Source organism: Saccopteryx leptura, chromosome 1 (assembly GCF_036850995.1).
Source record: "Saccopteryx leptura isolate mSacLep1 chromosome 1, mSacLep1_pri_phased_curated, whole genome shotgun sequence".
NCBI classification, from domain to species: domain Eukaryota; kingdom Metazoa; phylum Chordata; class Mammalia; order Chiroptera; family Emballonuridae; genus Saccopteryx; species Saccopteryx leptura.
In genome coordinates, this window is record NC_089503.1 from 239,776,777 (window position 1) to 239,801,651 (window position 24,875).

At 45.8% G+C, this 24,875-nt stretch overlaps 2 protein-coding genes across 2 annotated transcripts in view; one reads left to right on the top strand and one right to left on the bottom strand.

Annotated features, from left to right (window-relative positions):
* C1H8orf74 (chromosome 1 C8orf74 homolog) overlaps positions 1-12,561 on the bottom strand; it is a 35,289-nt gene extending 22,728 nt beyond the window's left edge. Inside the window, exons 1-2 of the mRNA XM_066360949.1 lie at positions 12,514-12,561; positions 10,753-10,945 (exon numbers count right to left, since the gene is read on the bottom strand). Of these exons, the coding sequence (XP_066217046.1) occupies positions 10,753-10,945; positions 12,514-12,561 (241 nt within the window). The remainder of the gene's footprint in view (positions 1-10,752; positions 10,946-12,513) is intronic.
* An 11,219-nt stretch (positions 12,562-23,780) lies between these two features.
* The window catches only part of RP1L1 (RP1 like 1), a 44,701-nt gene continuing 43,606 nt past the window's right edge, over positions 23,781-24,875 (top strand). The window contains exon 1 of the mRNA XM_066388122.1: positions 23,781-24,009. The gene's annotated coding sequence lies outside the window, so the exon portion shown is untranslated. The remainder of the gene's footprint in view (positions 24,010-24,875) is intronic.

A 24,875-nucleotide genomic window follows, 5' to 3' on the forward strand; every position in this document is an offset into this window, starting at 1 on the left:
TGGTGAGCCTTGCTCAAACCAGATGAGCTTGCACTCAAGCTGGCGACCTCGGGGTCTCGAACCTGGGTCCTCTGCATCCCAGTCCGACACTCTATCCACTGCGCAACCATCTGCACTCTATCCACTGCACAACTGTGGTCACCTGGTCAGGCCAGAAATCCTACTTTTTAATATATGACTGAAGGAGATAAAATTACTGATTTGAAGAGGTAGCTGTACTCTGATGTTCACTGCATCATTATTCATAAACACACAGAAATATTATTTATCCATAAAAGAGAAGGAAATCCTAACATTTGTGGCAACATGATGAACCTTGAGGGCATAATGCTAAGTGAAATAAATCGGACAGAGAAAGGCAAACACTATGATTTCACTTACACGTAGAATTTTAAAAATGAACACAACCTTGGCTAGCTGGCTCAGTGGATAGAGACTATAAATGTCCTGGGTCTGATCACAGGTCAAAGCACACATGAGAAGCTACCATCAGCTTCTCTCTCCCTCCCTCTCCCCCTTCTCTCCCTCTTCTCCTCCTGCATCCAGTGGCTAAACTGGTTTGAGTGTCAGCCCCAGGCACTGAGGCTAGCTCGATTGGTCCAAGCCTCAGCCTCAGGCACTAAAAATAGCTTGGTTGATTTGAGCATCGGCTCCAGATGGGGGTTGCCAAGTAAACACCAGTCAGGGTTCATGTGGGATTGTGTCTCATTTTTTTCCCTTTCTCTCACCTAAACCAACCAACCAACCAACCAACCAACCAACCAACCAACCAACCAACCACCAAGCAAGCAAACAAACAAGAAACAAAGAACTGAACACATGGAAACAAAAAACAAACTGATGGTTGCCAGGCATGGGAGTAAGGGTTGGGGAAGTGGGTCCAACTGGTCTAAAGGTATGAACTTTGAGTTATAAATAATTTCTGGGGATGTAGTATACAGACTGGTGACTATTGTTAACAATACTGTATTGTGTATTTGAAAGCAGCAAAGAGAGTGGAGCTAAAAAGTTCCCAGTATAAGAAAAAAATTATAACTAGGCATTTTGTAATATATATACATGTATCAAATCATTATGTTGTACATTTTAAACTAATACAACATAATATTTCAATTATATTGCAATGAAACTGGAATAAATAGTGTAAAAATTTCCCCAAACTATTTAAAGTGACCCAATAATGTCCCATCAGCCTAGAGTCTTTTCACGTGCATTTGCCAACACAAGGACAGCCATCAGAATCAGGTCACCCTTGACTTACCACTACCATCTAATCCTCAAACTTTGTTCAAGTTTCTCCAGTTGTCACATTAATGTCCTTTATAACAAACAGATCCATTTAGTGGCCACATCTCCTCAGTGCCTCCCAGTTTGGAACACTACCTCTGTCTTTCCTTGGCTCTCAGGACCTTAGTATTTTTTTTTTAATAATTTTATTTTTTTAATGGGGTGACATCAATAAATCAGGATACATATATTCAAAGATAACAAGTCCAGGTTATCTTGTCGTTCAATTATGTTGCATACCCATCACCCAAAGTCAGATTGTCCTCTGTCACCTTCTATCTTGTTTTCTTTGTGCCCCTCCCCACCCCCTTTCCCTCTCCCTCTCCCCCCTCCCCCCCCCGTAACCACCACACTCTTATCAATGTCTCTTAGTTTCACTATTATGTCCCACCTACGTATGGAATAATACAGTTCCTGGTTTTTTCTGATTTACTTATTTCGCTTCGTATCATGTTATCAAGATCCCACCATTTTGCTGTAAATGTTCCGATGTCATCATTTCTTATGGCTGAGTAGTATTCCATAGTGTATATGTGCCACATCTTCTTTATCCAGTCATCTATTGATGGGCTTTTTGGTTGTTTCCATGTCCTGGCCACTGTGAACAATGCTGCAATAAACATGGGGCTGCATGTGTCTTTACGTATCAATGTTTCTGAGTTTTTGGGATATATACCCAGTAGAGCGATTGCTGGGTCATAAGGTAGTTCTATTTTCAGTTTTTTGAGGAACCACCATACTTTCTTCCATAATGGTTGTACTACTTTACATTCCCACCAACAGTGTATGAGGGTTCCTTTTTCTCCACAGCCTCTCCAACATTTGCTATTACCTGTCTTGCTAATGACAGCTAATCGAACAGGTGTGAGGTGGTATCTCATTGCCGTTTTGATTTGCATTTCTCTAATAGCTAAAGAAGATGAGCATCTTTTCATATATCTGTTGGCCATTTGTATTTCTTCCTGGGAGAAGTGTCTATTCATATCCTCTTCCCATTTTTTTATTGGATTGTTTGTTTGTTTGTTGTTGAGTTTTATGAGTTCTTTGTATATTTTGGATATTAGGCCCTTATCTGAGCTGTTGTTTGAAAATATCATTTCCCATTTAGTTGGCTTTCTGTTTATTTTGTTATCAGTTTCTCTTGCTGAGCAAAAACTTCTTAGTCTGATGTAGTCCCATTCATTAATTTTTGCCTTCACTTCTCTTGCCATTGGAGTCAAATTCATAAAATGCTCTTTAAAACCCAGGTCCATGAGTTGAGTACCTATGTCTTCTTCTATGTACTTAATTGTTTCAGGTCTTATGTTTAGATCTTTGATCCATTTTGAGTTAATTTTTGTACAGGGGAGAGACTGTAGTCCAGTTTCATTCTTTTGCATGTGGCTTTCCAGTTTTCCCAGCACCATTTATTGAAGAGGCTTTCTTTTCTCCATTGTGTGTTGTTGGCCCCTTTATCAAAAATTATTTGACTATATATATGTGGTTTTATTTCTGGACTTTCTATTCTGTTCCATTGGTCTGAGTGTCTATTTTTCTGCCAATGCCATGCTGTTTTGATTGTCGTGGCCCTATAATATAGTTTGAAGTCAGGTATTGTAATGCCCCCAGCTTCATTCTTTTTCTTTAGGATTGCTTTGGCTATTTGGGGTTTTTTATAGTTCCATATAAATCTGATGATTTTTTGCTCTATTTCTTTAAAAAAACGTCATTGGAAGTTTGATGGGAATTGCATTAAATTTGTATATCGCTTTGGGTAATATAGCCATCTTGATTATATTTATTCTTCCTAGCCAAGAACAAGGTATATTCTTCCATCTCATTATATCTTTTTCGATTTCCCTTAACAATGGTTTATAGTTTTCATTATATAAGTCCTTTACATTCTTTGTTATGTTTATTCCTAAGTATTTTATTTTTTTTGTTGCAATCGTGAAGGGGATTATTCTTTTGAGTTCCTTCTCAATTGTTTCATTGTTGGCATATAGAAAGGCTATTGACTTCTGTATGTTAATTTTGTATCCTGCGACCTTACTGTATTGGCTTATTGTTTCTAGTAGTCTTTTTGTGGATTCTTTGGGGTTTTCGATGTATAGGATCATATCATCTGCAAAAAGTGATACCTTTACTTCTTCTTTTCTGATATGGATGCCTTTTATTTCTTTGTCTTGTCTGATTGCTCTGGCTAGAACCTCTAGTACCACATTAAATAAGAGTGGAGAGAGTGGACAACCCTGTCTTGTTCCTGATTTAAGGGGGAAAGCCTTCAGTTTAGTGCCATTTAATATGATGTTAGCTGATGGTTTATCATATATGGCCTTTATCATGTTGAAATATTTTCCTTCTATACCCATTTTGTTGAGAGTCTTAAACATAAAATTGTGTTGTATTTTATCAAAAGCCTTTTCTGCGTCTATTGATAAGATCATGTGGTTTTTGTTCTTTGCTTTGTTGATATGGTGTATTACGTTAACCGTTTTACGTATGTTGAACCATCCTTGAGATTCTGGGATGAATCCCACTTGATCATGATGTATTATTTTTTTAATATGTTGTTGTATTCGATTTGCTAGTATTTTGTTTAGTATTTTAGCATCTGTATTCATTAGAGATATTGGTCTGTAGTTTTCTTTTTTTGTGCCATCCTTGCCTGGTTTTGGTATGAGGGTTATGTTGGCCTCATAAAATGTGTTTGGAAGTATTGCTTCTTCTTCAATTTTTTGGAAGACTTTGAGTAGAATAGGAACCAAGTCTTCTTTGAATGTTTGATAAAATTCGCTGGTATAGCCGTCAGGGCCTGGACTTTTATTTTTGGGGAGGTTTTTAATGGTTTTTTCTATTTCTTCTCTACTGATAGGTCTGTTTAGGCTTTCTGCTTCTTCTTGACTCAGTCTAGGAAGGTTGTATTGTTCTAGGAATTTATCCATTTCTTCTAGGTTGTTGAATTTAGTGGCATAAAGTTTTTCATAGTATTCTACAATAATTCTTTGTATATCTACGGTGTCCGTGGTGATTTCTCCTCTTTCATTTTGGATTTTGTTTATATGAGTTCTTTCTCTTTTTTCCTTGGTAAGTCTTGCCAAGGGTTTGTCAATTTTGTTGATCTTTTCAAAGATCCAGCTCCTTGTTCTATTAATTTTTTCTATAGTTTTTCTGTTCTCTAATTCATTTATTTCTGCTCTGATTTTTATTATCTCCTTTCTTCGGCTGGTTTTGGGTTGTCTTTGTTCTTCTTTTTCTAGTTCCTTAAGGTGGGAAGTTAAGTGGTTCACTTGGGCTCTCTCTTGTTTGTTCATATATGCCTGAAGTGATATGAACTTCCCTCTTATCACTGCTTTTGCTACATCCATAGATTCTGATATGTCGTATTGTCATTTTCATTAGTCTGTATATATCTTTTGATCTCTGCTCTTATTTCTTCTTTGACCCATTCATTTTTTAAAAGTATGTTGTTTAGTTTCCACATTTTTGTGGGATTTTTTTCCTCTTTTTTGCAGTTGAATTCTAGTTTCAAGGCTTTATGATCAGAAAATATGCTTGGTACAACTTCAATTTTTCTGAATTTGCTGATGTTGTTTTTGTGGCCCAACATATGGTCAATTCTTGAGAATGATCCATGTACACTGGAGAAAAATGTATACTCAGTCACTTTGGGATGAAATGTCCTGTAGATGTCTATCATATCCAGGTGCTCTAGTGTTTTGTTTAAGGCCACTATGTCTTTGTTGATTCTCTGTTTGGATGACCGATCTAGAGCCGCCAGCGGTGTATTGAGGTCTCCAAGTATGATTGTGTTTTTGTCAGTTTTTGTTTTAAGATCAATAAGTAGCTGTCTTATATATTTTGGTGGTCCTTGGTTTGGTGCATATATATTAAGAATTGTTATGTCTTCTTGATTCAGTGTCCCCTTAGCCATTATGAAATGGCCATTTTTGTCTCTGAGTACTTTTGCTGTCTTGTAGTCAGCATTATTCGATATGAGTATTGCTACACCTGCTTTTTTTTTTTTATGTTATTTGCTTGGAGTATTGTTTTCCAGCTTTTCACTTTGAATTTGTTTTTATCCTTGTTACTTAGATGAGTTTCCTGTAGGCAGCATACAGTTGGATTTTCTTTTTTAATCCATTCTGCTACTCTGTGCCTTTTTATTGGTGAGTTTAATCTGTTTACATTTAGTGTAATTATTGATACTTGTGAGTTCCCTATTGCCATTTTATATCTTGCTTTCTGTTAGTTTTGTGTCTTGTTTGATCCTTCTCTTTCATTTTTCTATCTTTTATTTTTATTTGGTTGTATTCCATACATCTTTCCTCTGTTGCTATCTTTTTTATCTCATGTGCTTCTGTGGTGGTTTTTTCAATGGTGGTTACCTTTGAGTAATGAAAAGGGTCCCTACCCTGTTCATTGTAGCGAACTATTTTGTGAGTACTTTTGCACTCCATCGTCCTTTGCTACTGTTAATCTCCATCTTCTCCCCCTCTTTCTTTTTGTTGTTGTCACAGTTTAAATTTGGTTTTATTGTGTTCTTCTTGGAGCTTTTACTTGTGGCTCTGTTTTTTTTTTGTTCTTTGTATCTGATTGGAGAACCCCCTTTAGTAATTCCTGGAGTGGGGGTTTTCTGATGATAAATTCCCTCATCTTTTCTGTATTTGTGAATGTTTTTATTTCTCCTTCATATTTGAAGGATAGCTTTATTGGGTATAGTATTCGTGGCTGAAAGTTCCTCTCTTTCAGGACTTTAAATATTGGGGTCCACTCTCTTCTAGCTTGTAGAGTTTCTGCTGAGAAATCTGATGATAATCTAATGGGCCTTCCTTTATATGTTGTATTCTTCTTTTCCCTGGCTGCCTTGAGAATTTTTTCTTTGCTGTTGGTTTGTGTCAATTTCATTATGATATGCCTTGGAGTAGGTTTGTTGGGGTTAAGAAAACTCGGAGTTCTGTTTGCTTCTTGAACTTGAGGCTTTAGTTCTTTCCACAGGCTTGGGAAGTTCTCATCTATTATTTGTTTGAGTATGTTCTCCATTCCATTTTCTCTCTCTTCTCCCTCTGATATACCTATTATTCTTATGTTATTCTTTTTGATGGAGTCAGATAATTCTTGTAGGGCTATCTCATTTTTCTTAATTTTTGAGTCTCTTTCTTCTTCTCTCTGTTGTGCCTCAAGTTGCTTGTCTTCTATTTCACTAATCCTCTCTTCTATCTGACCTGTTCTATTAGCTAAGCTTGTTACTTCGTTTTTCAGCTCGTGAATTGAGTTTTTCATCTCTGTTTGATTTGTTTTTATAGTTTCAATTTCCTTGGACATATATTCTTTGTGTTCATTGAGTTGTTTTCTGAGCTCCCTAAATTGCCTTTCTGTATTTTCTTGTATATCTCGGAGGATTTTTAGGATTTCTATCTTGAATTCTCTGTCATTTAGCTCCAAGGTTTCCAATATATTAAATTTTTTCTCCATAGATTTTTCCTCATCTAGCTGTGCTACCTCTTTCTTTTGTATCCATGATATTCAATTTTCTCTTCCTTAATGGCATCTGAGGGTGGTTTTGTTGATAGTATTAATGAGATTTAATAAAGAATAAAAAGTTAAAAAAATAATTAAAAAAATAAAAAATCAAAAGAGTTTTTTTTTTAAAAAATTAATAATGAAATAAAGAAAAATAAAATAAAATAAAAATTTTAAAAAAAGGAAATTATTCCCCCCCTCTTTTTTTCCTCTCCTCTCCTCTCCCCTCTTTCTTGAAAAAATCTTGTGGTGAACTGTGAATTATAACAAACAATGCCTGTGATGGAGGGCCTGAATTGGGGAAAAGTAATAAAGGAGCAAAAAAAAAAAAAAGAAAAAAAAAGGAAAAAGAAAAAAAAAGAGCGTATGGACCCACAAATAGCAAATAAGGAAAAAATTTGGGTCAAGAATAAAATGATTTGCTTTTAGGTGTTGGTTGCCTAAGAGTTATGATGAGAGGAATAAGAGGAAAATGGAAAAATTGGGGGACAAATTAAAAAATTACTATTGTATTTAGTGGAACAAGAACTAGATAAAATGGAGAGCCAGGGATGGGAGCACTGCTAGTGAGTTAAAAAGGTGAAGTAAAACCCCCCCAAAATGCCACAAACATAAGTTTGAGTCCCAGATAAGATGATTTGTTTGTTATTGAGGTTTGAATGAGAGGAGATGTAAAGGAGAAAGGAAGAAACTAATATAGAGGGAGAAAAGAAAGAGAGAGAGAGAAAAAAAGAGGGAACCACTAAAAGAAGAAAAAAGCGAGGAAAGAGAGAGAGAGAGAGAGATAAGGGTTTTGGAGTGCAACCCTCATAGAGAGAAAGGAAGAGAAGAGAAAAGATAATGGGAGATGTAACACTTATGGGTAGTGTAGTTCAAGGAGAGGAGAGAGTAAGACCGGCAGAGAGTTAATTGGCCAAATTGGAGGAGGAAAAAAAGTATCAAGAATGAAGATAAGAGAAACAAACGAACAAATATAATAAAATGGGATAGGTTATAAAGTCTGCAGATTATTCTTGATTTTGAGAGGTTATCTTCTTGCTTTTTCTTTTCTCTCCCTCTTCCTGGTCGGTGACTCTGTACCCTGGGTTCTGCCCCTTTGGCACGCTCAGGTAGAGGTTTGCAGTTGATAAGTCTCTATGGCGATGTCATGTATTGTGCTTTAGTCTCGTTGGCAGTCAAGGCTCATTAGCATTTATAGGCTCCGACAGTGAGAGAGTCCGTGTTCCTGGAGCCTTTCTCCTAGTCTTTCCTTCCTCAATTAGTAGCCTGATAATCCAGCTATGGGGTTGCTGCTGCCTCTGCCTGGATAGTAAGAGGCTCAAAGAGCTGGCAACTCCCCACTCTATTTCCACTCAGCACAGGGCTCTGGGTAAGGCTCAGTCAGTCAGAGCTGCTAGCATAATCAGGCGGGCTTTCCGCCCACTCAAAGACCTCTGGCTCTGCCACTCTGTCCGGTAACACAGGCGGGCGCCCACTTCCCGGGCGCTTGGAGGAAACTCTCACTCACTGTCTGCGCGCGCAGACCAGGATATCCAGCCAGCAGTCTCACGCTCTGAGTGAAACCCCCAACCGCAGGGAAAAGTTGCAGCGTTGGAATTGAGTCTCGCTCAGTCCCTGTGCGCGGCTTTTGCAAGGTGCTGGGGCGGCCCGAGATTCCGCTTTGCCCCACACAAAGGCCCCTGACTCTGTCCCTCTGTGCGAGGCGCGCACTGCCGAGGCACTTGGAGGAATCTCTCATCCACTATCTGCGCGCGCAGACCAGGATATGAGGCCGGCCGCGTTTCCCTCTGAGTGAAACCCCCTCCAGCACGGAAAATCTCCACCATTGGAATTAGTTCTCACTCCCTCTCGTGTGTGGCTTTCCCAGGGCATTGGGGCTGCCCAGAGACTCTGCCCTCGGCCCACAGAAAGGCCTCTGACCCTGCCTCTCCGTGGGGCAACACGGGCACCCACTCCCGGGGCCTAGGAAGAAATCTCTCGCCCACTAACTGTGCGCACGCCGACCAGGAGACCGGGTAAAATGGCCGCCCCGCTTGTCTTTCTTTGTTTGGGTTTGGTGCGAGTGTTAGCTTGTATTGCCCGGGTTGCCACAGGATCAGTTTTTCATCGGCTTGGATCTCCGTGCCACAGCCTGGTTCGGCCGTTTGTGCCGCGGCCTGGATCTATTCACCCCCTTTGCCCGCCTCAGTTTCTATATTCACAGTTACCAGAGAAAGCCGCCCTGTTTAGGTTAGTGAGGAAGGCGGAGCATTTCTTACTCCCTATTTCCTTCGGGGTTTGGTTATATATTTAGCCAATTTTTCACTCGATCATACCTTTGGGTGTATTGCGAAGCATCTGGAGGCTCCAAGTATAGGTTTTTCTGTTTCTGGTTGAAGCTCTTGTTGAGTTTTGGGGGAGATTTATCGGTATCGCTTCCTACCCCGCCATTACTCTGACGTCATCTCTCAGGACCTTAGTATTTTTAAAGCATACAGGAGAGGGACTCTGTTTACACCCCTAACTTGATGTTTTCTCATGATCAGATCAGGTTCTGAGTCTTTGCTAGAACCATGGCAGAAGGATGCTGGCTTCTTTTGCATCCTACCAAATGGCACAAGATTCTTACTGATGTCCTCTTACTGATTATGTCCACTTGGATCATTTGACTAAGGAGGTGTCTTCCAGGCTCCCCTACTGCCTAAGTGTTCCCTTCCCCCTTGTGATCAGTAAGGATGTTGTGGGGAGGTTCTTACGAAATATGAAAATATCCCATTTCTTATTAAGTATTCTCCCACTGGTTTTAAATATCTACTGATGATTCTTGGCTGAGTATTACTGTGATGGTGGCCATAGAAGACCTGCTCCATATATTGTTCAATAAATGAATCTGCATTTCACAGCCCAAGAAGTCGACAGGTGTGAGAACATCCCTGTGTGCCAAGAGTCTCAGAGAGAGAGGCTCATTCTCTTCTTATGAAGCTCAGCATAGGGCAGGGTTCCCGCCATAATCTACCTATAGATGCTCCATCAGTAAACTGACCTGACTATGCCTGACCAGGTGGTGGCACAGTGGATAGAGCATTGGATTGGGATGCAGAGGATACAGGTTCGAAAACTCGAGGTCGCTGGCTTGAAGCCCAAGGTTGTTGGCTTGAGCAAGTGGTCCCTTGCTCTGCTGTAGCCCCCCGCCCCGCCATCAAGGCACATATGAAAAAGCAATCAATGAACAACTAAGGAGACAAAAGAGCCGCAATGAAGAATTGATGCTTCTCATCTCTCTCCTTTCCTGTCTGTCTGTCCTTATCTGTCCCTCTCTCTGTCTCTGTCATAAATAAATACATAAATAAATAAATAAATAAATAAATGCACCTGACTGCTATATCCTCATCCCTGCCAGCAAACTGATGCCTGTATAAGATTCCCTCGAGACTCTCAGCAGAACAAAACCTGATACTGGGAACAATCAACAGTCTTCTAGGAGTGCAATGGGAAGTCAATGAAAGGTTTTAAGCAGAGGCGTGACACGTTTGATTTATGGTAAGCAGAAACAAAACAAAACAAAACAAAAATTCTGAATTACAATCCTTTCTCTCTCCTCCCTAAAAAAATTTGACTTCCCTCTGAGACTACTCTCATCTAGCTGCCCCAGAGATATTGATCTGATGATGAAATTCATACTAAAATGTCAATGTCTGACTGGGAAGCGAACACCCTGGCTGCTGTGTGAACAGCTAGGAGTGGTACAAGCTTTTTAGCTAGGGGGACTGGTGAAAAGACTCAGTGAGAACATTTTGTTTGCTCCACTTACAAGAGAGCCTGGACAGGGACCCTGATGGTGTGCGTGTGAGTCAGGTAAATGCCAGGGGGAAAAGGAAGGCGCTCCCAGCTCTTTAGAGGGCTCCTGGGACGGTGGACTGCAGGACGGAGCTGTGCATCCCTCTCCCCCTGCAAGCCTTCGACTCCGCCCTGCATGCCCCATACCTTTGCTTTCCTTGAGCATCTCTTCTGTGAACTTGACCACCTTGACCACCTCCACCCATGGGAAGCCTTTGCCCACGGCAAAGATGACGCTTTCGTAGAGGGTATCCAGCAGGATGCTTCTGCGGGAGTCTCTCACTTCGTCAAACTTTTCCCAGTTCAGCAGTCTCCGTAGGTGCTCCAGACCTTCTGGTTTCTGTGAGGCATGATGAGAGGGGTGGAGGGTGACACTGAGGAATCAGGGTTACTGGACAGAACACACCTGAGGCCCCACGTGGCTCCCCACTGTTCTGAAGAGTGACCAAGAACAATGCTCTCATTTCTGGACAGCTTTCCCTCCCCTTTCTGGGGATGTACTCTTCTCTCTAGCACTACTCATCCCTCTGAGAGTTCTCACGCTTAGCCATGGCAGCTCTGAGTGTGCAAACCTCCTGCAGGCTTCAAGTCCTGAATTACGGTCCTTCCTTCCTCTTCTCTAAAACAAAATTTGACTATTCCTTGAGCCTACTCTTCCTTAGCTGCCCTAGAACTATTGATCTGATAATGAAATTTATACTAAAGTGCAAATGACTGACAAGAGGCTTAGTGAGGCAAGAAAGAATGTATCTTGCTTCATGAAACTCAGGCACACTGGCAGGCCAGGGGGTAAAGATTGATTAGGGTGGTTTGTTTTTCTTCCTATCTCTAGGTAAGAACCCATTTTACTCGAGAATTTATCTAGCCTTTCTAGAAAGTTCTTATAGATCACCAACAGATATAGAAGAAGCGAGTGCCTTAAAGAGAGAGGGAGTAAGAAATGGTGCAGCATGGAGTGGCAACCATGAACACTGGGGTGGGAGGAGGCTCTGGCTGGGCAGAGACTGTAGATGAGGCACTGATGGCTGACTCAGCGCCAGAGGGAGGCCCGGTCCCAGGGCTTCCTGTCCACCACCACCACTCTCCTGCCTGACCCGGCAGTCCTTCCCACAACCCTCACACATCCGCAGGTTGGTGTTTGATGAAATAACTGATTGGAAGATGTAGAGAAGGTGGCAAAAGCCATGTCCCAGGGCAGGGGCAGAGACCCCACCAGGGGCAGCCTTTGCCCGGTGCCTGACCATCAGCTCATAGCTGTGGCTCAGAAGCTGTCCTGAGCACACAGCTGGCATGGGACCCTCTTGCCTGAGGTCTGCAGCAGTGGTCTGATCCCCCTCTGTGGACAGCCCTGTTCTAGAAGGAGCTTACTGAGAGGTCCAGGCCCTGCGGGTTGGGCCTCATCACTCCCTGCCATACCTTTTGACTTCAAATTGGCCTGAGACACCAAGGAAAACTGTCCCTTCCCTGCCCTAAAGCAATACCCTCCCCACCACATTTCTTACACACTCTGGTATATGAACCCAGAGGGCTCACAGGGTCCTGAGGCTTCTTGGTAAGAAGTGCCACCCTCTGTGACCAGCCCCAAGGGCCTCCCTGGCCCTCCTCGAGTGGAGGCAGGCGCAGAGCCAGCCTGCACACCATTCCCTCCTTCTTTCCAGCGGGCTCTGGGCCTCAGGGGCCCTCACTGTGGGCTCTGAAGACAGCTCCCAGCTCCAGGGGCTCGTGGGCCTTGGCCAGGCATTCCAGAGTGTGCACACCCATTGCAGGCCTCAAGGTGGTGTGCCGGGAAAAGGGGTGGTGTCCAAGGTGTCAGTCTGAAGAGGCACTGCGGAGGGGCCACTTCTCACACACACCTCACCCTAGACCAGCCTGAGCAAATGTCCTTTTAAGGCCACGTTTCCTCTTCACCTGAAGTTGGAAGACTCTTTTCACTCCCTGGGGTGTTAAGAGTGCCATGGCCCCTGCATCCAGTTGCTAGGAGACCCAACCAGACTGACTCAGAGTTCCCAGAACCTGGGGTGAGGGCGCGGCTTCGTGAGGTCATAAAGACCTGCTTCGAGGAGGCTGTTTTTCAGGCTCCTTTCCTCCAGGGGCCCCTCCACAGCTGGGCTCTGGTCTCCTCCCACCTGACTGGGGACCCTGATCTCTTTCCTAGCTCCACCTTCTCCCTCACAGCCCGTTTGCCTTCCGCAGGTGAGCCTTCTCATGCTTCCCTGCAAGCACACCCATCCCCCCATCCCATAGGAGCCCCGTTTTTCTTCTGGCTTCCACAGTCACAGATTTCTTTCCATGAATAGACGGGCCTCAGTTTGCTCTCTCTACTGGAATCTGGCTCCCCCCACTTCTTCACTGACCAGTGGCATAGGCGACTTCGTTTCTCACATCCTGACTTTGCTTGGGGTTCAGGAAACAACTTCGACAGGCTGTCCCCAAGTGCAGTGCCCACGCACCCATGGGCCGAGATTCATAAGGCTCCAGTCTCTCACTCCCAGCTCATTTTATACTTCTCTGTCCTGGAAGCCCTGGTGCCTGTTGGTCACCTGAGAGACAAGTCCTGTTCTCCCCTGCTTCCTTGACTCTGTGCCCAAGAGCCTCAGTGAGAAAAGCCTGGGGTGTTGGCTGTTGGTGACTGAGCCATCTGGCCCTGGAGTAGCCTCCACTGGTACCTGGCCAAGCTTCTTTGTTTATTTGGGTTAGAGGCTGGCTGGGGGTATTCCTGTCTGGGGGTGAGGGCAGCCACATTAAAGCTCTTCCCCCTGTAGAGGAAGGTGTAAATGCTTCAAAGTTTCCAGCATCTGCCACCTAAACTACTCAGGGCCACCTCCCAGTTGGCCACATGACTCCACCAAGGCTTGTTGCATGGCCCACCTTCCTTACCCTTGTGGTCATGCTACTTCCGGGCCCTCACTGTTCTTCCCACCAAGAGGAAGGCTTTGGTTAGGGCCACTGTGTTCCACCATTGCAGATTACTAGGAGAAGAGGATGGAGATAGGTATCTTTTCCTTCTGTGAGGCTCCTGGGATCCTCATGTAATCTTACCCCATGCTTTCTTCAACAACTTTCACACTCTGGTTTATCCACGGAGGGAATGAATGTACAAAGCATACCCCTTTGCAACATGTAGTTGCTAAGTCATGGGACCCTTTCCATCTTTGTCATCCTTGGTAGATGCGTCTGTTGAACATACGTTTACTTCTTGGCTTCTAATAAGCTGCTCTCTCCTGAAAAAGCTTCTGTCTCTCCATCCATTCCTTCCTGGCCTTCCATGAAGACTTCTCTTCCTCTGTTCATCCCTTACATGGTAATGCACTCCAGGATTCTGCCTGTACTCTTTTTTCTTTCTAGATTGCATATTCCTTTTTAAAAGTCTGTGGAGCCTGACCAGGTGGTGGCACAGTAGATAGAGAGTAGGGTTGGGATGTAGAGAACCCAGGTTCGAAACCCTGAGGTCGCCAGCTTGAGCACGGGCTCATCTGGTTTGAGCAAGGCTCACCAGCTTGAGCCCAAGGTCGCTGGCTTGAGCAAGGGGTCACTCACTCTGCTATAGCCCCATAGCCGCCCCCCAGCCGCTCCGGTCAAGGCACATATGAGAAAGCAATCAATAAACAACTAAGGTGCCGCAACGAAGAATTGATGCTTCTCATCTCCCTTCCTGTCTGTCTGTCCCTATCTGTCCCTCTCTCTGTCTCTGTCACACACACAAAAAAGTCTGTGGCAACTAGAACACAACATGAGATCTACCTTCGATCCATTTTTAAGTACACAATACAGTATTGTTAACAACAGGCACAATGCTATCCACAGATCTCTAGAACTTTCCATCTTGCATAATTGAAACTTTATGCCTCTTGATGAGCAGCACTCCGTCCTCCTCTCCCCCAGACTCGGGCGACCACCATCCTGCTCCCTGATTCTGGGAGTTTGACTGTTTTAAATATCTCATAGGAGTGGAACTGAGCAGCACGTGTCCTCTGTGACTGGCTTATTCCGCTTAGCATAATGTCTTCAAGACTCATCCTACAAACTCTTTTTATTTTTTATACTTATAATTTATTTTTTCTGTTGGGGTAAAATATACATAAGATTTACTTTTTAGACCAGTTCAGTTAGCAGCGCTGAAGGCATTGATGTGTGCAGCCCTCGCCACCAGGCATCTCCAGAACGTCCCCCAGTTCCCAACCCGCAATTGTCCCCATTAAACACTCCCCACTCTCCCCTCCCCAGCTCCTTTCAAACCAGCATTCTACTTCCTGTCTCTATGGACCTGACTACTCTGGGCATTAATATAAGTGGAATTATATGGTAGTTGCCCATTTGTGACTGGCTTCTTTGGGTTTTTTTTTTTTTTTTTTTTGGACAGTCATACCACAGAGCCCCACATTTCCCAAGGGCAGAATGTGCACAGCTAAAAACATTTCCCTGCCTCCCTTGCAGATAGGAGTGGTCCTGTGACATAGCTCCTCAATGAATGTTCTAGGCTTTGGAATGTCCATTTGATCTTTTATATGTCTTCCTTCTGAGCATGTAGAGGTGGTTTTCTGAAGCAGCAGAAGCCGTGTTGCAGGTACGTGAATGAGAACCCCATCCTGGGGACCCTGATGATAGCCAAGTTCTGCTGTACCGGCCACGGACTACTGACCTCTGCACTTTTTGTGATATAAAAGAAAACAAAAAGAACACCCACGTCTTGTTTGAAACACTGTTATTTGGATTTAGTGTTACGTGTAACTACAACTTAATCTCTCAGAACTATAGCGACTAACATCTGAGGCTCAACTTGGGTCAAATCAGGTCATGAGATGAACCAGGCAATGAGGGGTTCTTGTTCACAGAAGTAAAGCGATTTGCCAGAATCAGGAAGTGGGAGCATTTAGGTTGCAGGATATCTCCCCTGGTCACCAATGTGAGCTGCGCGTCTGACTTCCTGTCAGAGTCCTGAGAAAGAGACAGTCGGTCATCTTGGGAGACGTTTTCAGGGCTGGGGGAGGGTGGGAATTCTGCTCATTAACATAAAAGGAGCCCCATCAAGGACAAATCACCAGGATGAGCCAAGAACCTGCCCTATTGTGGACACTGCTCAGGAGATAAATTTAGGCTTTGTGGACGTGCAGCCTATTAGACAGGTAGGAGCCCTTAGTTCCCCTGAGGAAGAGCCCCTGGAGGTGGGGCAGGGAGATAAACAATCAAGAAAGGTCATTTTTAGGACACATTAAATCTTAGCATATTTCTAAGCAATCATTCATTCATTCTCTCATAAAATTGTTTATTGCACATTGAAGAGTCGCCGTCCTATTAAAAGCACGAGCCACAGAGATGCCTGTAAAGTCCTCTATGACGTGGCCCCTGACTTCCTCTTCCACCCCGTTTCCCAGCACTGTTTGAACTCCTCCTTCGCTTTATCTGCTCTGATGGACTTTCTAGGTCTTGGGGCATGCTCCTTCCTGGGGTTTTGGTGCACTTTCTTGCCTCTATTTTGAGGGTTCTCCCAGGTAGTGGCTCGGCCAGCTTGCTTCACTCGGGCCTTGACTACAGGTCACCTCCTCAGTGACACTTCCCCTGATCTCATCTTTACAGTGGTGGCTCCTCCCTCTCTATCCCCTCATTCTGCTTTATTTTCCTTCACAGCAGCATTACCGCTTTACGTATGCTTATTTACGATGTGTTTGTTGTCCTGCACTGGAATGGAGTGTCCGTGAGGGGAGGGTGTCTGCTTTGCTCACTGTGGGGACCCCGTGCCTAGAAGAGTGTCTGGTGGGAAACGGACACTCCATATGTGCTTATTAAATGACGGAACCTGGGCCTTGCCCTTTAGATGTGCCCCCTCCAGGGGAGGAGCAGACCGAGTCACAAATGTGCTGTCTAATGTACCAACAATGCATGGTGGGGGTGGGGGATGATGGAAGTGAGATGGAGAGCCCAATCCGGATGGGGATGGCTTCTTGGAGAAACTGACAAGGCCTTCCTGCCTGGGGTAATGAAGGATTAGTTGAGGGAGGAGCAGTGGCAGACCTCAGGGGGTGTAGGGCTCCCGGGTGGGGGGAACACAGTGGAGGGAGCTGGGTCTGAGGGGGGAGGCCACCATGGAAAGTCCTCAGCGGTGGGGAGGGGTGAGGACCAAAGGCCGTCATGTACCGCGGTGTGTCAGAGTCACTTTAAGATGTCCTTCCTCGTTGTGCTGTGAGGTAACCCTGACAGCTCTTCCTCACCCCCAAAGTCACAGATGTCTATTTTTGTGCACACCAGGCTGGTTATGGAGAAATCAAGATCAGTGAGGGAGGAAAGGTAGCAACTCCAAAGCCACTCTGTGTAGGACTGGGAATTTAGCAGTAGTACATGAGACTTGGGGGCTTAGAAGTAAATGTTCTAGCCCCCCAAATTCCTTCAGAGATGTGGGGAAGGGTGCTGAGTTGTCCGCCCATGTGCGGAGGGGTCAGGGTCTGTTTAACAGCTTTTCTTAGAAGAGAGAGTGACTGGGGTCTAATGGTGCTTTACAATAGAAGGGCTCAGATGAAGTGGTTGCTGAGAGGGAGGGGTGGGGTGGGGTTCGGGGCAGTGGGGCGAGCAGAGGTTTGGAAGAGCAGCTGGTGGAGAGCAGGATGGTGGTGGATGTACCAATAGCTCTGGTTCCCTCGAACTCACATGGTGGAAAATGTAACTCAATCAAAGCCTCACCACACTGAGCAGATGACTTGGTCAATGTCTTCAGTTCCCAGCAGGCCTCTCTTGAGAGGGGGGTGTGGCAGGAGGCCAGAGGCACCAGGACCCAGAGGCTGGCAAAGTGGGAGCCTGGGAACCTAAGGGGGGAGAAGAGACCGGAGACCCAGGACATTGGCCCTGAAAACGCCTTTTGTTTATTTGGCATCTCCAGTGCTTAGAACAGAATCAGACACATAATAACTAAATTAATATTTGTTAAATCATGAGAGAACCCTGGCTGGTTGGCTAAATGGTAGACCATTAGCCTAGCATATGGATACCCTAGGTTTAATTCCATTTCAGGGCACACAGGAGAAGTGATCATCTGCTTCTTCACCCCTTCCCCTCCCCCTGCTTTCTTCCTCTCTCTCTTCCCCTCCAGCAGCCATGGCTTGATTGGTTTGAACGCATCAGGTCCACTGCTGAGGATGGCTCCGTGGAGCCTCTGCCTTAGGCACTAAAGATAACTCTGTTGCGAGCACGGCCCCAGATGGGCAGAGTATCAGCCCCAGATGGGGGTTGCCGGGTGGAGCCTGGTTGGGGTGCACACTAGATTCTGTCTCTTTGTCTCCCCTCCTCTCACTTGGAAAAGAAGAAAAAATAATCAGTGAAGGAAGTTCCCTGCATCACTTCAATTTTGCCACTGGTGGCCCTGTTGGTTTCTAGTTTACAACTGGACAGATACTTCAAAACTGAGCCACGGTCCTCTAAGTTCTGCCTTATTTGCTATTCTGAAATAACTAAAGAGCTCATGTGTTGAGGTAGTGGGAGTAGGGTGGAGAAGCTGCAAAAAGCCAGAAGGATGATGTCTGTGTGGTTTCATTTGTACCATGGGCTGAATTGTGCTCCCCACAAGTTCCCATGGTGAAGCCCTCATCCCCAGGACCTCACAGTGCAAACTGCATTTGGTGATAGAGCCATTATAGAAGTAATTAAGGTAAAAAGAAGGCATATGGTGGGCCCTAATCCTATCTGACTTATGTCCTTATAAGAACAGGTTAGGACACAGACACTGGCAGAGGGAAGACCCTGTGAGGACATGGGGAGAAGATCGTCATTTACAAGCTAAGAAGAGAGGCCTCAGAAGAAACCAGCCCTGCTGATACCTTGGTCTTGGACTTCCAGCCTCCAGAACTTTGAGAAAATAATTTGTTATTTAAGCCCCTGGTCTGTGGTACTCTGTTATGGTAGTCTGAGCAGACTCACACGATGTGAAAGCTAGCACTTTATAAGTAGAATGGAGAGAGATGTGCACAATTAACAATAAGATTCCTTCCTTTCAAAGAAAAGGGAAGGATACTGTGACTTCTAGGGCAGAGAAGTGGTTCTGAAACAAACAATCTTCAGGGAAGAAACTGCTTGTGTTTTAAATTTTCAATCTGTTGCAGGTCAATATGTAAAAGACTATAACGTGAACTATTAGAAAACGTGTTATCCCTGTGCTGCTGGCTGACTGGCATTGGTGCTTCCTGGCCATGAAGAGGATGATGACTGAGAGCAGGGAGAAGCAGCAGCAGATGCCAATGCCATGAGCTTCTGGAAACTTTCCACAACCGGAGCCCTACGGTCAAGCACAAGTAGGGCCTGACCAGGCAGTGGCACAGTGGATAGAGTGTTAGACTGGGATGCAGAGGACCCAGGTTCGAATCCCCGAGGTTGCCGGCTTGAGTGCAGGTTTATCTGGCTTGAGCACGGGCTCACCAGCTTGGGCTTAGGGTCACTGGCTTGAGCGTGGGATCATAGACATGACCCCATGGTCGCTGGCTTGAGCCCAAAGGTCTCGGCTTGAGCAAGGGTTCAATTGCTCTGCTGTAGTCCTCACCCCCCCTCCCCAATCAAGGCACATATGAGACAGCAATCAATGAATAACTAAGGTGCCACAATGAAGAGTTGAGCTTCTTATCTCTCCCCCTTCCTGTCTGTCTGTCCCTGTCTGTCTCTCTCTCTCTGTCTCTGTCACACACACAAAAAAGAGCAAGCATGACATGCAGAGATGGCTGAGGCCCACTGGGCTCTGGCCCACGATGCTGATGGTAACAAAGGATAGAGGTTCCAGGAGCCTAGGGGTCTCTGCAGCAAGAAACGGAGTGAGCCACAACCACTGAAAATACCTGTGGGTTAAAGATGCAGCTCATTCTTAAGGGCTGGCAAGCCTCACAGGAAGGACAGAGCTGTAGGTGTATTGCCTGTTAGTCCTCTCTTTGTGGGCTAGAACTTGCTCTTCCTTGCAAAGAGGCAACACATCAACTTGAATCTCCCCCAAGAAACTTAGGGCCCATCCAGCCTTCTCTTCCCTTTGCTTGAGGTGGACCTTTGGATAATATGAAAGGAAGCAGTTTTAGTATCAGAAAGGTTTATTAGAAAATTCTCACTCTGACCTGACCGGGTAGTGGCACAGTGGATAGAGCATTGATCTGGACACTAAGAACCCAGGTTCAAAACCCTATGGTCGCTGGCTGGAAGCCCAAGGTCGCTGGTTTGAGCAAGGGGTCACTGGCTCAGCTGGAACCCCCCGGTCAAGGCACATATGAGAAGCAATCAATGAACAACTGAAGTGCCGCAACTATGAGTTGATGCTTCTCATCTCTCTCCCTTCCTGTCCCTCTGTCTCTTTCACACACACACACACACACACACACACACACACACACACACACACCTCACTCTGAATTGTGTAGCATATGATGCAGTATTGCCATTCATTAATACACCAACAGGAGGAAAAGAAAAAATGTTAGTCATACAAAACATGGGTCAGCTGGTTTCCCACTTGGATATTACCACAAAGTAGAATTGCTATACAAGTCTCTAAATGCTTACTCTCAGTATCTGGCCTTATCTCATTTTGTGCAGGTAACAGGCAGTTCATGACCTCACTTATAGCTGCACTCCACTCTCTTTGAGTAGCACCAGTCTAAGGCAACTTCCTTCTTCTTGGAGTCTGGTGTTAGAGATCAGACACATGGCTAACTATGCCCACGGAGAGCTCCAGAGGGACCCTGCCAGCTGCTGCTCCAGCAGTGGGGCCCTGCAGAGGTGGCCAGGGTTGGCCTGGCTGCTCGTGACTAGGAGGCCCTTCTCTGCAGTAAGGAGAAGGGAAGTGGGCATCCTTCCGTCCCAGGAGTAGTGAAGGGTGAAGAAGCAGAGTGAGGAGGAGGATGCAGATGATTAAAAGACAAAACTCGCCCTGGCCGGTTGGCTCAGCGGTAGAGCGTCGGCCTAGCGTGCGGAGGACCTGGGTTCGATTCCCGGCCAGGGCACACAGGAGAAGCGCCCATTTGCTTCTCCACCCTCCGCCGCGCTTTCCTCTCTGTCTCTCGCTTCCCCTCCCGCAGCCAAGGCTCCATTGGAGCAAAGATGGCCCGGGCGCTGGGGATGGCTCTGTGGCCTCTGCCTCAGGCGCTAGAGTGGCTCTGGTCGCAACATGGCGATGCCCAGGATGGGCAGAACATCGCCCCCTGGTGGGCAGAGCGTCGCCCCTGGTGGGCGTGCCGGGTGGATCCCGGTCGGGTGCATGCGGGAGTCTGTCTGACTGTCTCTCCCTGTTTCCAGCTTCAAAAAATGAAAAAGAAAAAAAAAAAAAAAAAGACAAAACTCCTCTGTCCAATTGTAGCAGCCATCTTAGATTTGAGGGCAGGATCTAAGGTGCGTTTCCTGTCTAGGCAGTCTGAGCTCTGCAGGACTGACTGCAGAACATAGCTTGCTATTGTGTATAAGGTGATCATGGCGATGACACTACAGCAAGACACCTAGCAATTTCTTTTCAGGGGATCTTCTATTCCTCAGTAAGCAGGGATGGTTTGAACCTTATGGACAAAAAGCCCAGCTCCTATTATCCTGACCAGAGGTCTGTTGAGACAGTGACTTGGGGAAATTATGATGGCAGAATAACTACAGTGAGGACTGGGCCTGCCCAGGGAATGGTGGAAACACTGAGGAGTCTCGTTGAAGGCCCAGTTACCGCTGAGACTGTGAGTTTGAAGGAACTTCAATCCACTCGAATGAGTGAATTCCTCCAGATGCTTCCAAACCCTGGAGGCGGACCAGAGGAAGGATGTCGCTGGACTGATCCAACAAGACAGTGGCTGAAGCGATGTCCCATGGGCACTAGGCTGGGGGCAGGGCAATCTCAAGCCAGGAAAGGGACAAAGGGATCCAAGGAGGGTGACTGCGGTCTGCTGAGGGTGAAACAGATGTAGTGGGAGGAAGAGCAGAAGAGAAGCCAGAGACAGAAGGTGCGGGACTGAGCTCATAAAGCGGAGGTTTCTGGAGCCAAGTACATCAGGGCACCGAGGCCTGGGGAGTGGACCGGGAGGGAGTGCTGTGGGAATGGTAGACAACGGGTCTCAGGCCAAGGGAATTTGAGGCCAGGCTGTGTTCTGGGTGCCACACAGCGTTGATGTTAGCTTATCTGAGAGTCCTTTGCATCTTCAGTAGTGGCTAAGGAAGTGCTGGAGTACAGTAGGTATATTGAAAACATTGAGATGTGAATCTCTTATAGATTGATACAAAGGCCTCTGAGGCTCAGGTACAAAAGTTCTAGTTTCCCTTTTAGAACTTGGAGTAATTTAAATAGCTTTTCTGGAGGACAAAGTCTATTTGACCATGCAGTTCATGGAATCATAAACACTTCCACATGGTCCTTTTAGAGATAGGGTTGTCCTGGGGCCAAATGACCCAGGGTAGTCTCGGGTCACTACTGTTGTCCTGAAGTACTTAATAGTGCCTTGTTTCACTCCCGAAAGTGTCGTGGTTTGGCTGATTAAATAAACCGTCTCTCCGCTTGGTTTACTCACTTCATTTCACAAATGTGGACGTCAGACAGATTTATTTTCCCTTTACTTGCAATGATTCCCATGTTTTTTCTGGAAAATAAAACAGCCAGTGAAAGATTTGATTGTCCTTGTGTGCTGACTCCCAGGTTCAGATGAAGTGGGTTTAGTAAATCCCAATGAATGTTGTACAGTTTACAGGTGCACAATAACTGTGAGCCAACACCTACCATATTCCGCACTTTGCATGAATAATCTGGATTTCAGCCCATGACTATTGTGTCTGACAATGTTTGTTCTAACTTATTAAAATTACCCGGGCAAGCCCAGTGTGATGGTTAATTTTATGTGCCCCTTTGACTGGGCTAGGGATGCCTCGAGAGCTGGTACAACAGTATTTCTGAGTGTGTCTGTGAAGATTTTTCTGGAAGAGACTAGTATTGAAATTGGTAGACTGAGTAAAGCAGATCGGTGGGTGGGCATCATCCAATCTGCTGAGGGCCCCCATAGAACAAAAAGGGAGAGGAAAGGTGAATTTGGTTTCTCTGCTTGAGCCGAGACCTTTACCTTCTCCTGTGCTTGGACATAAGTGCTTCTGGTTCTTGGGCCTTTGGATTCAGACCGCATCATCAGCTTCCCTGATTCTTCCTGAGTTCTCCAGGGTGTCCGCTTGTAGACGGCAGATTGTGGAGCATCTCAGCCTCCATAATTGCATGAGCCAATCCCTCATAATAAATTTCTCTCTTTATATCTGTACATAGCTTGTTGGTTCTGTTTCTCTGGAGAATCCGTACCAGCACGCTGTAGTTCATAGCCATGCACACCGGATCGTTTGAACTGAATGGCTGTAACTAGCAACCGACAGCAAGCCTTGAGTGATTTCCTTGGCAGAATTGATCAGTCATATTGATGTTGAACATACACTGGCTCAGTTTTTACCTCTTGATGATAATGCAGTCTCAGTCTCACCTGTGTCCACAGGTGGCTCTTCAACCTAATTAATTCCTAGTGAGGAAACCACCACCTTCAGGTCACATAGTTCATTCCCGCCTCCAGGCCACCCTGCACATAATCACGGACATTCTAAGAAAGAGTAGTCTTCTGCTCCCAGACAGAGTGAATTGGATCATTACAGGCTTCACTAGTTGCCCCAAAGTGTTGCCAACATAAAGCCCAGAGGATCAGTTTAGCCTAAAATGAGGAAAGAGGTTCCTCAGAGAAAGAGACTGGTTATTTGGCATTGGCATGGGTAGAGAAAACAGCTGATAAATGGATTTCATTGTCAGCTGGGTATTTCAGGGATCCATGTACCTAATTCCTGTCCTGTGGGATGTCATCAGATTTTCTTTTCTGCTTTATTTGGGGAGATGGGAACCAGCCAGCCACCTTTATCCCTGCTGTCCCCCACTCAAGGACTTGTGTTTTGGTGTACCGGCCACTCCTGCCAGCAGACTCCATGTAGCCCACCCAGGTGGCTGGTGTCGGGTGGGAGGTGGGAGTCCCCGGGGCTTGGAAGAGTCCTTGCAAGCCCATGGGACTGTGTTTAACAGTCTTAAAGAGTGTACCCTTGGGCAGAGGGCCAGGAACAATCCATTTAACCCACTAAGCTAATTATTCTCTCTGCAGATGGTGTCCCCCACTAATCCTCTTTGGGTTTATAATAATCCAGCCCTGTTCTAGGAGAGTTGGGGGGTAGTTGGCCTCAGTGTCAATGGGCTGTCTGCTTGGATTGAGGAGGCAGGGTGGACTGGGGTTCTGGACTCTGGAGCCAAGGAGAGTGGCTGTGAGGACCCCCCAGTGGAGAGCCACCAGCCCGGCAGCTCCTGGAAGCCGAACCAGCCATAAGGAAAGCGGAGACATTCAGAGTGGCCTGACATTCTCCCGGGGCGCAGGGGGCTCAGGGAGCCAGGCATGTCCTTGTTCTCTCAGGAGGATGGTGAGTCTGTGTCCTGTGGGTCATCTGCTTGAGGGCAGAGTGTCTTGATGCTGGGAAGTCACAGCCAACGGAGAGGCGTTTCAGCCTGAGACTCTGGGACAGATGAGTTGAGCAGGATGCTCATGGTGAAGCAAGGTTGGGTCTCTTCCCTCAGCCTGCCGGGCTATTTGGTGTTAGGTCATGTTTCAACACGGCGCAACTGGGATTCAGGCTCCTGCTCGTTGGTTTATGGGATGTTAATATTATCACCTGTCTGGTTCTCCCACCTGGACCTGGAGGGCGAACAATGCAGTCACTGGAGCCAGAGAAGGAGAAATCCCTCCTGAAGGCCCTTCTATGGTTCTTGGCGTGGCAGGGGAAGGGGGACTCCACTCCTGCAGGATGAGACCAGCCCTTTGAGGGATTCGGGGGGGTTACATTTGTTTCTCAGAGGATCAAGACTTCAAGAGAAAGCTATCAAGAGTCAGAGCAAATATAGAGCATAGAATGGAGTTAGGGTTCCCTAGCAATGGCCTCATTAAAATTTCTCTGCTGGCCTGAATGTGGGCATCATGGGGCTCACTTCTGCAAAAGAAGAAAGCGAGGCACCCAGAGATGAAGTGGTGAAATGTCCACAAAGTCAAAAGTGGTTCCCAAACCTATATGCTCCTAACTGCTCTTCTTATGGTCATTTCTGGGCAAGGTCAGCGCCCAGTGTTGACTGGCCAAGAGGCCAAGGCTTGGGGATGGGTGACTTGCAGAGGGCACACAGCCAGTGAGGGCAGACCTGCAGCCACGTCCACTGTGATTGCCACTCACAGTCCCTGTGCCTTGCAAGGTTTTATACTTCTGTAGGCCACTGCTGACACCTCACACTGAAGGCTCTC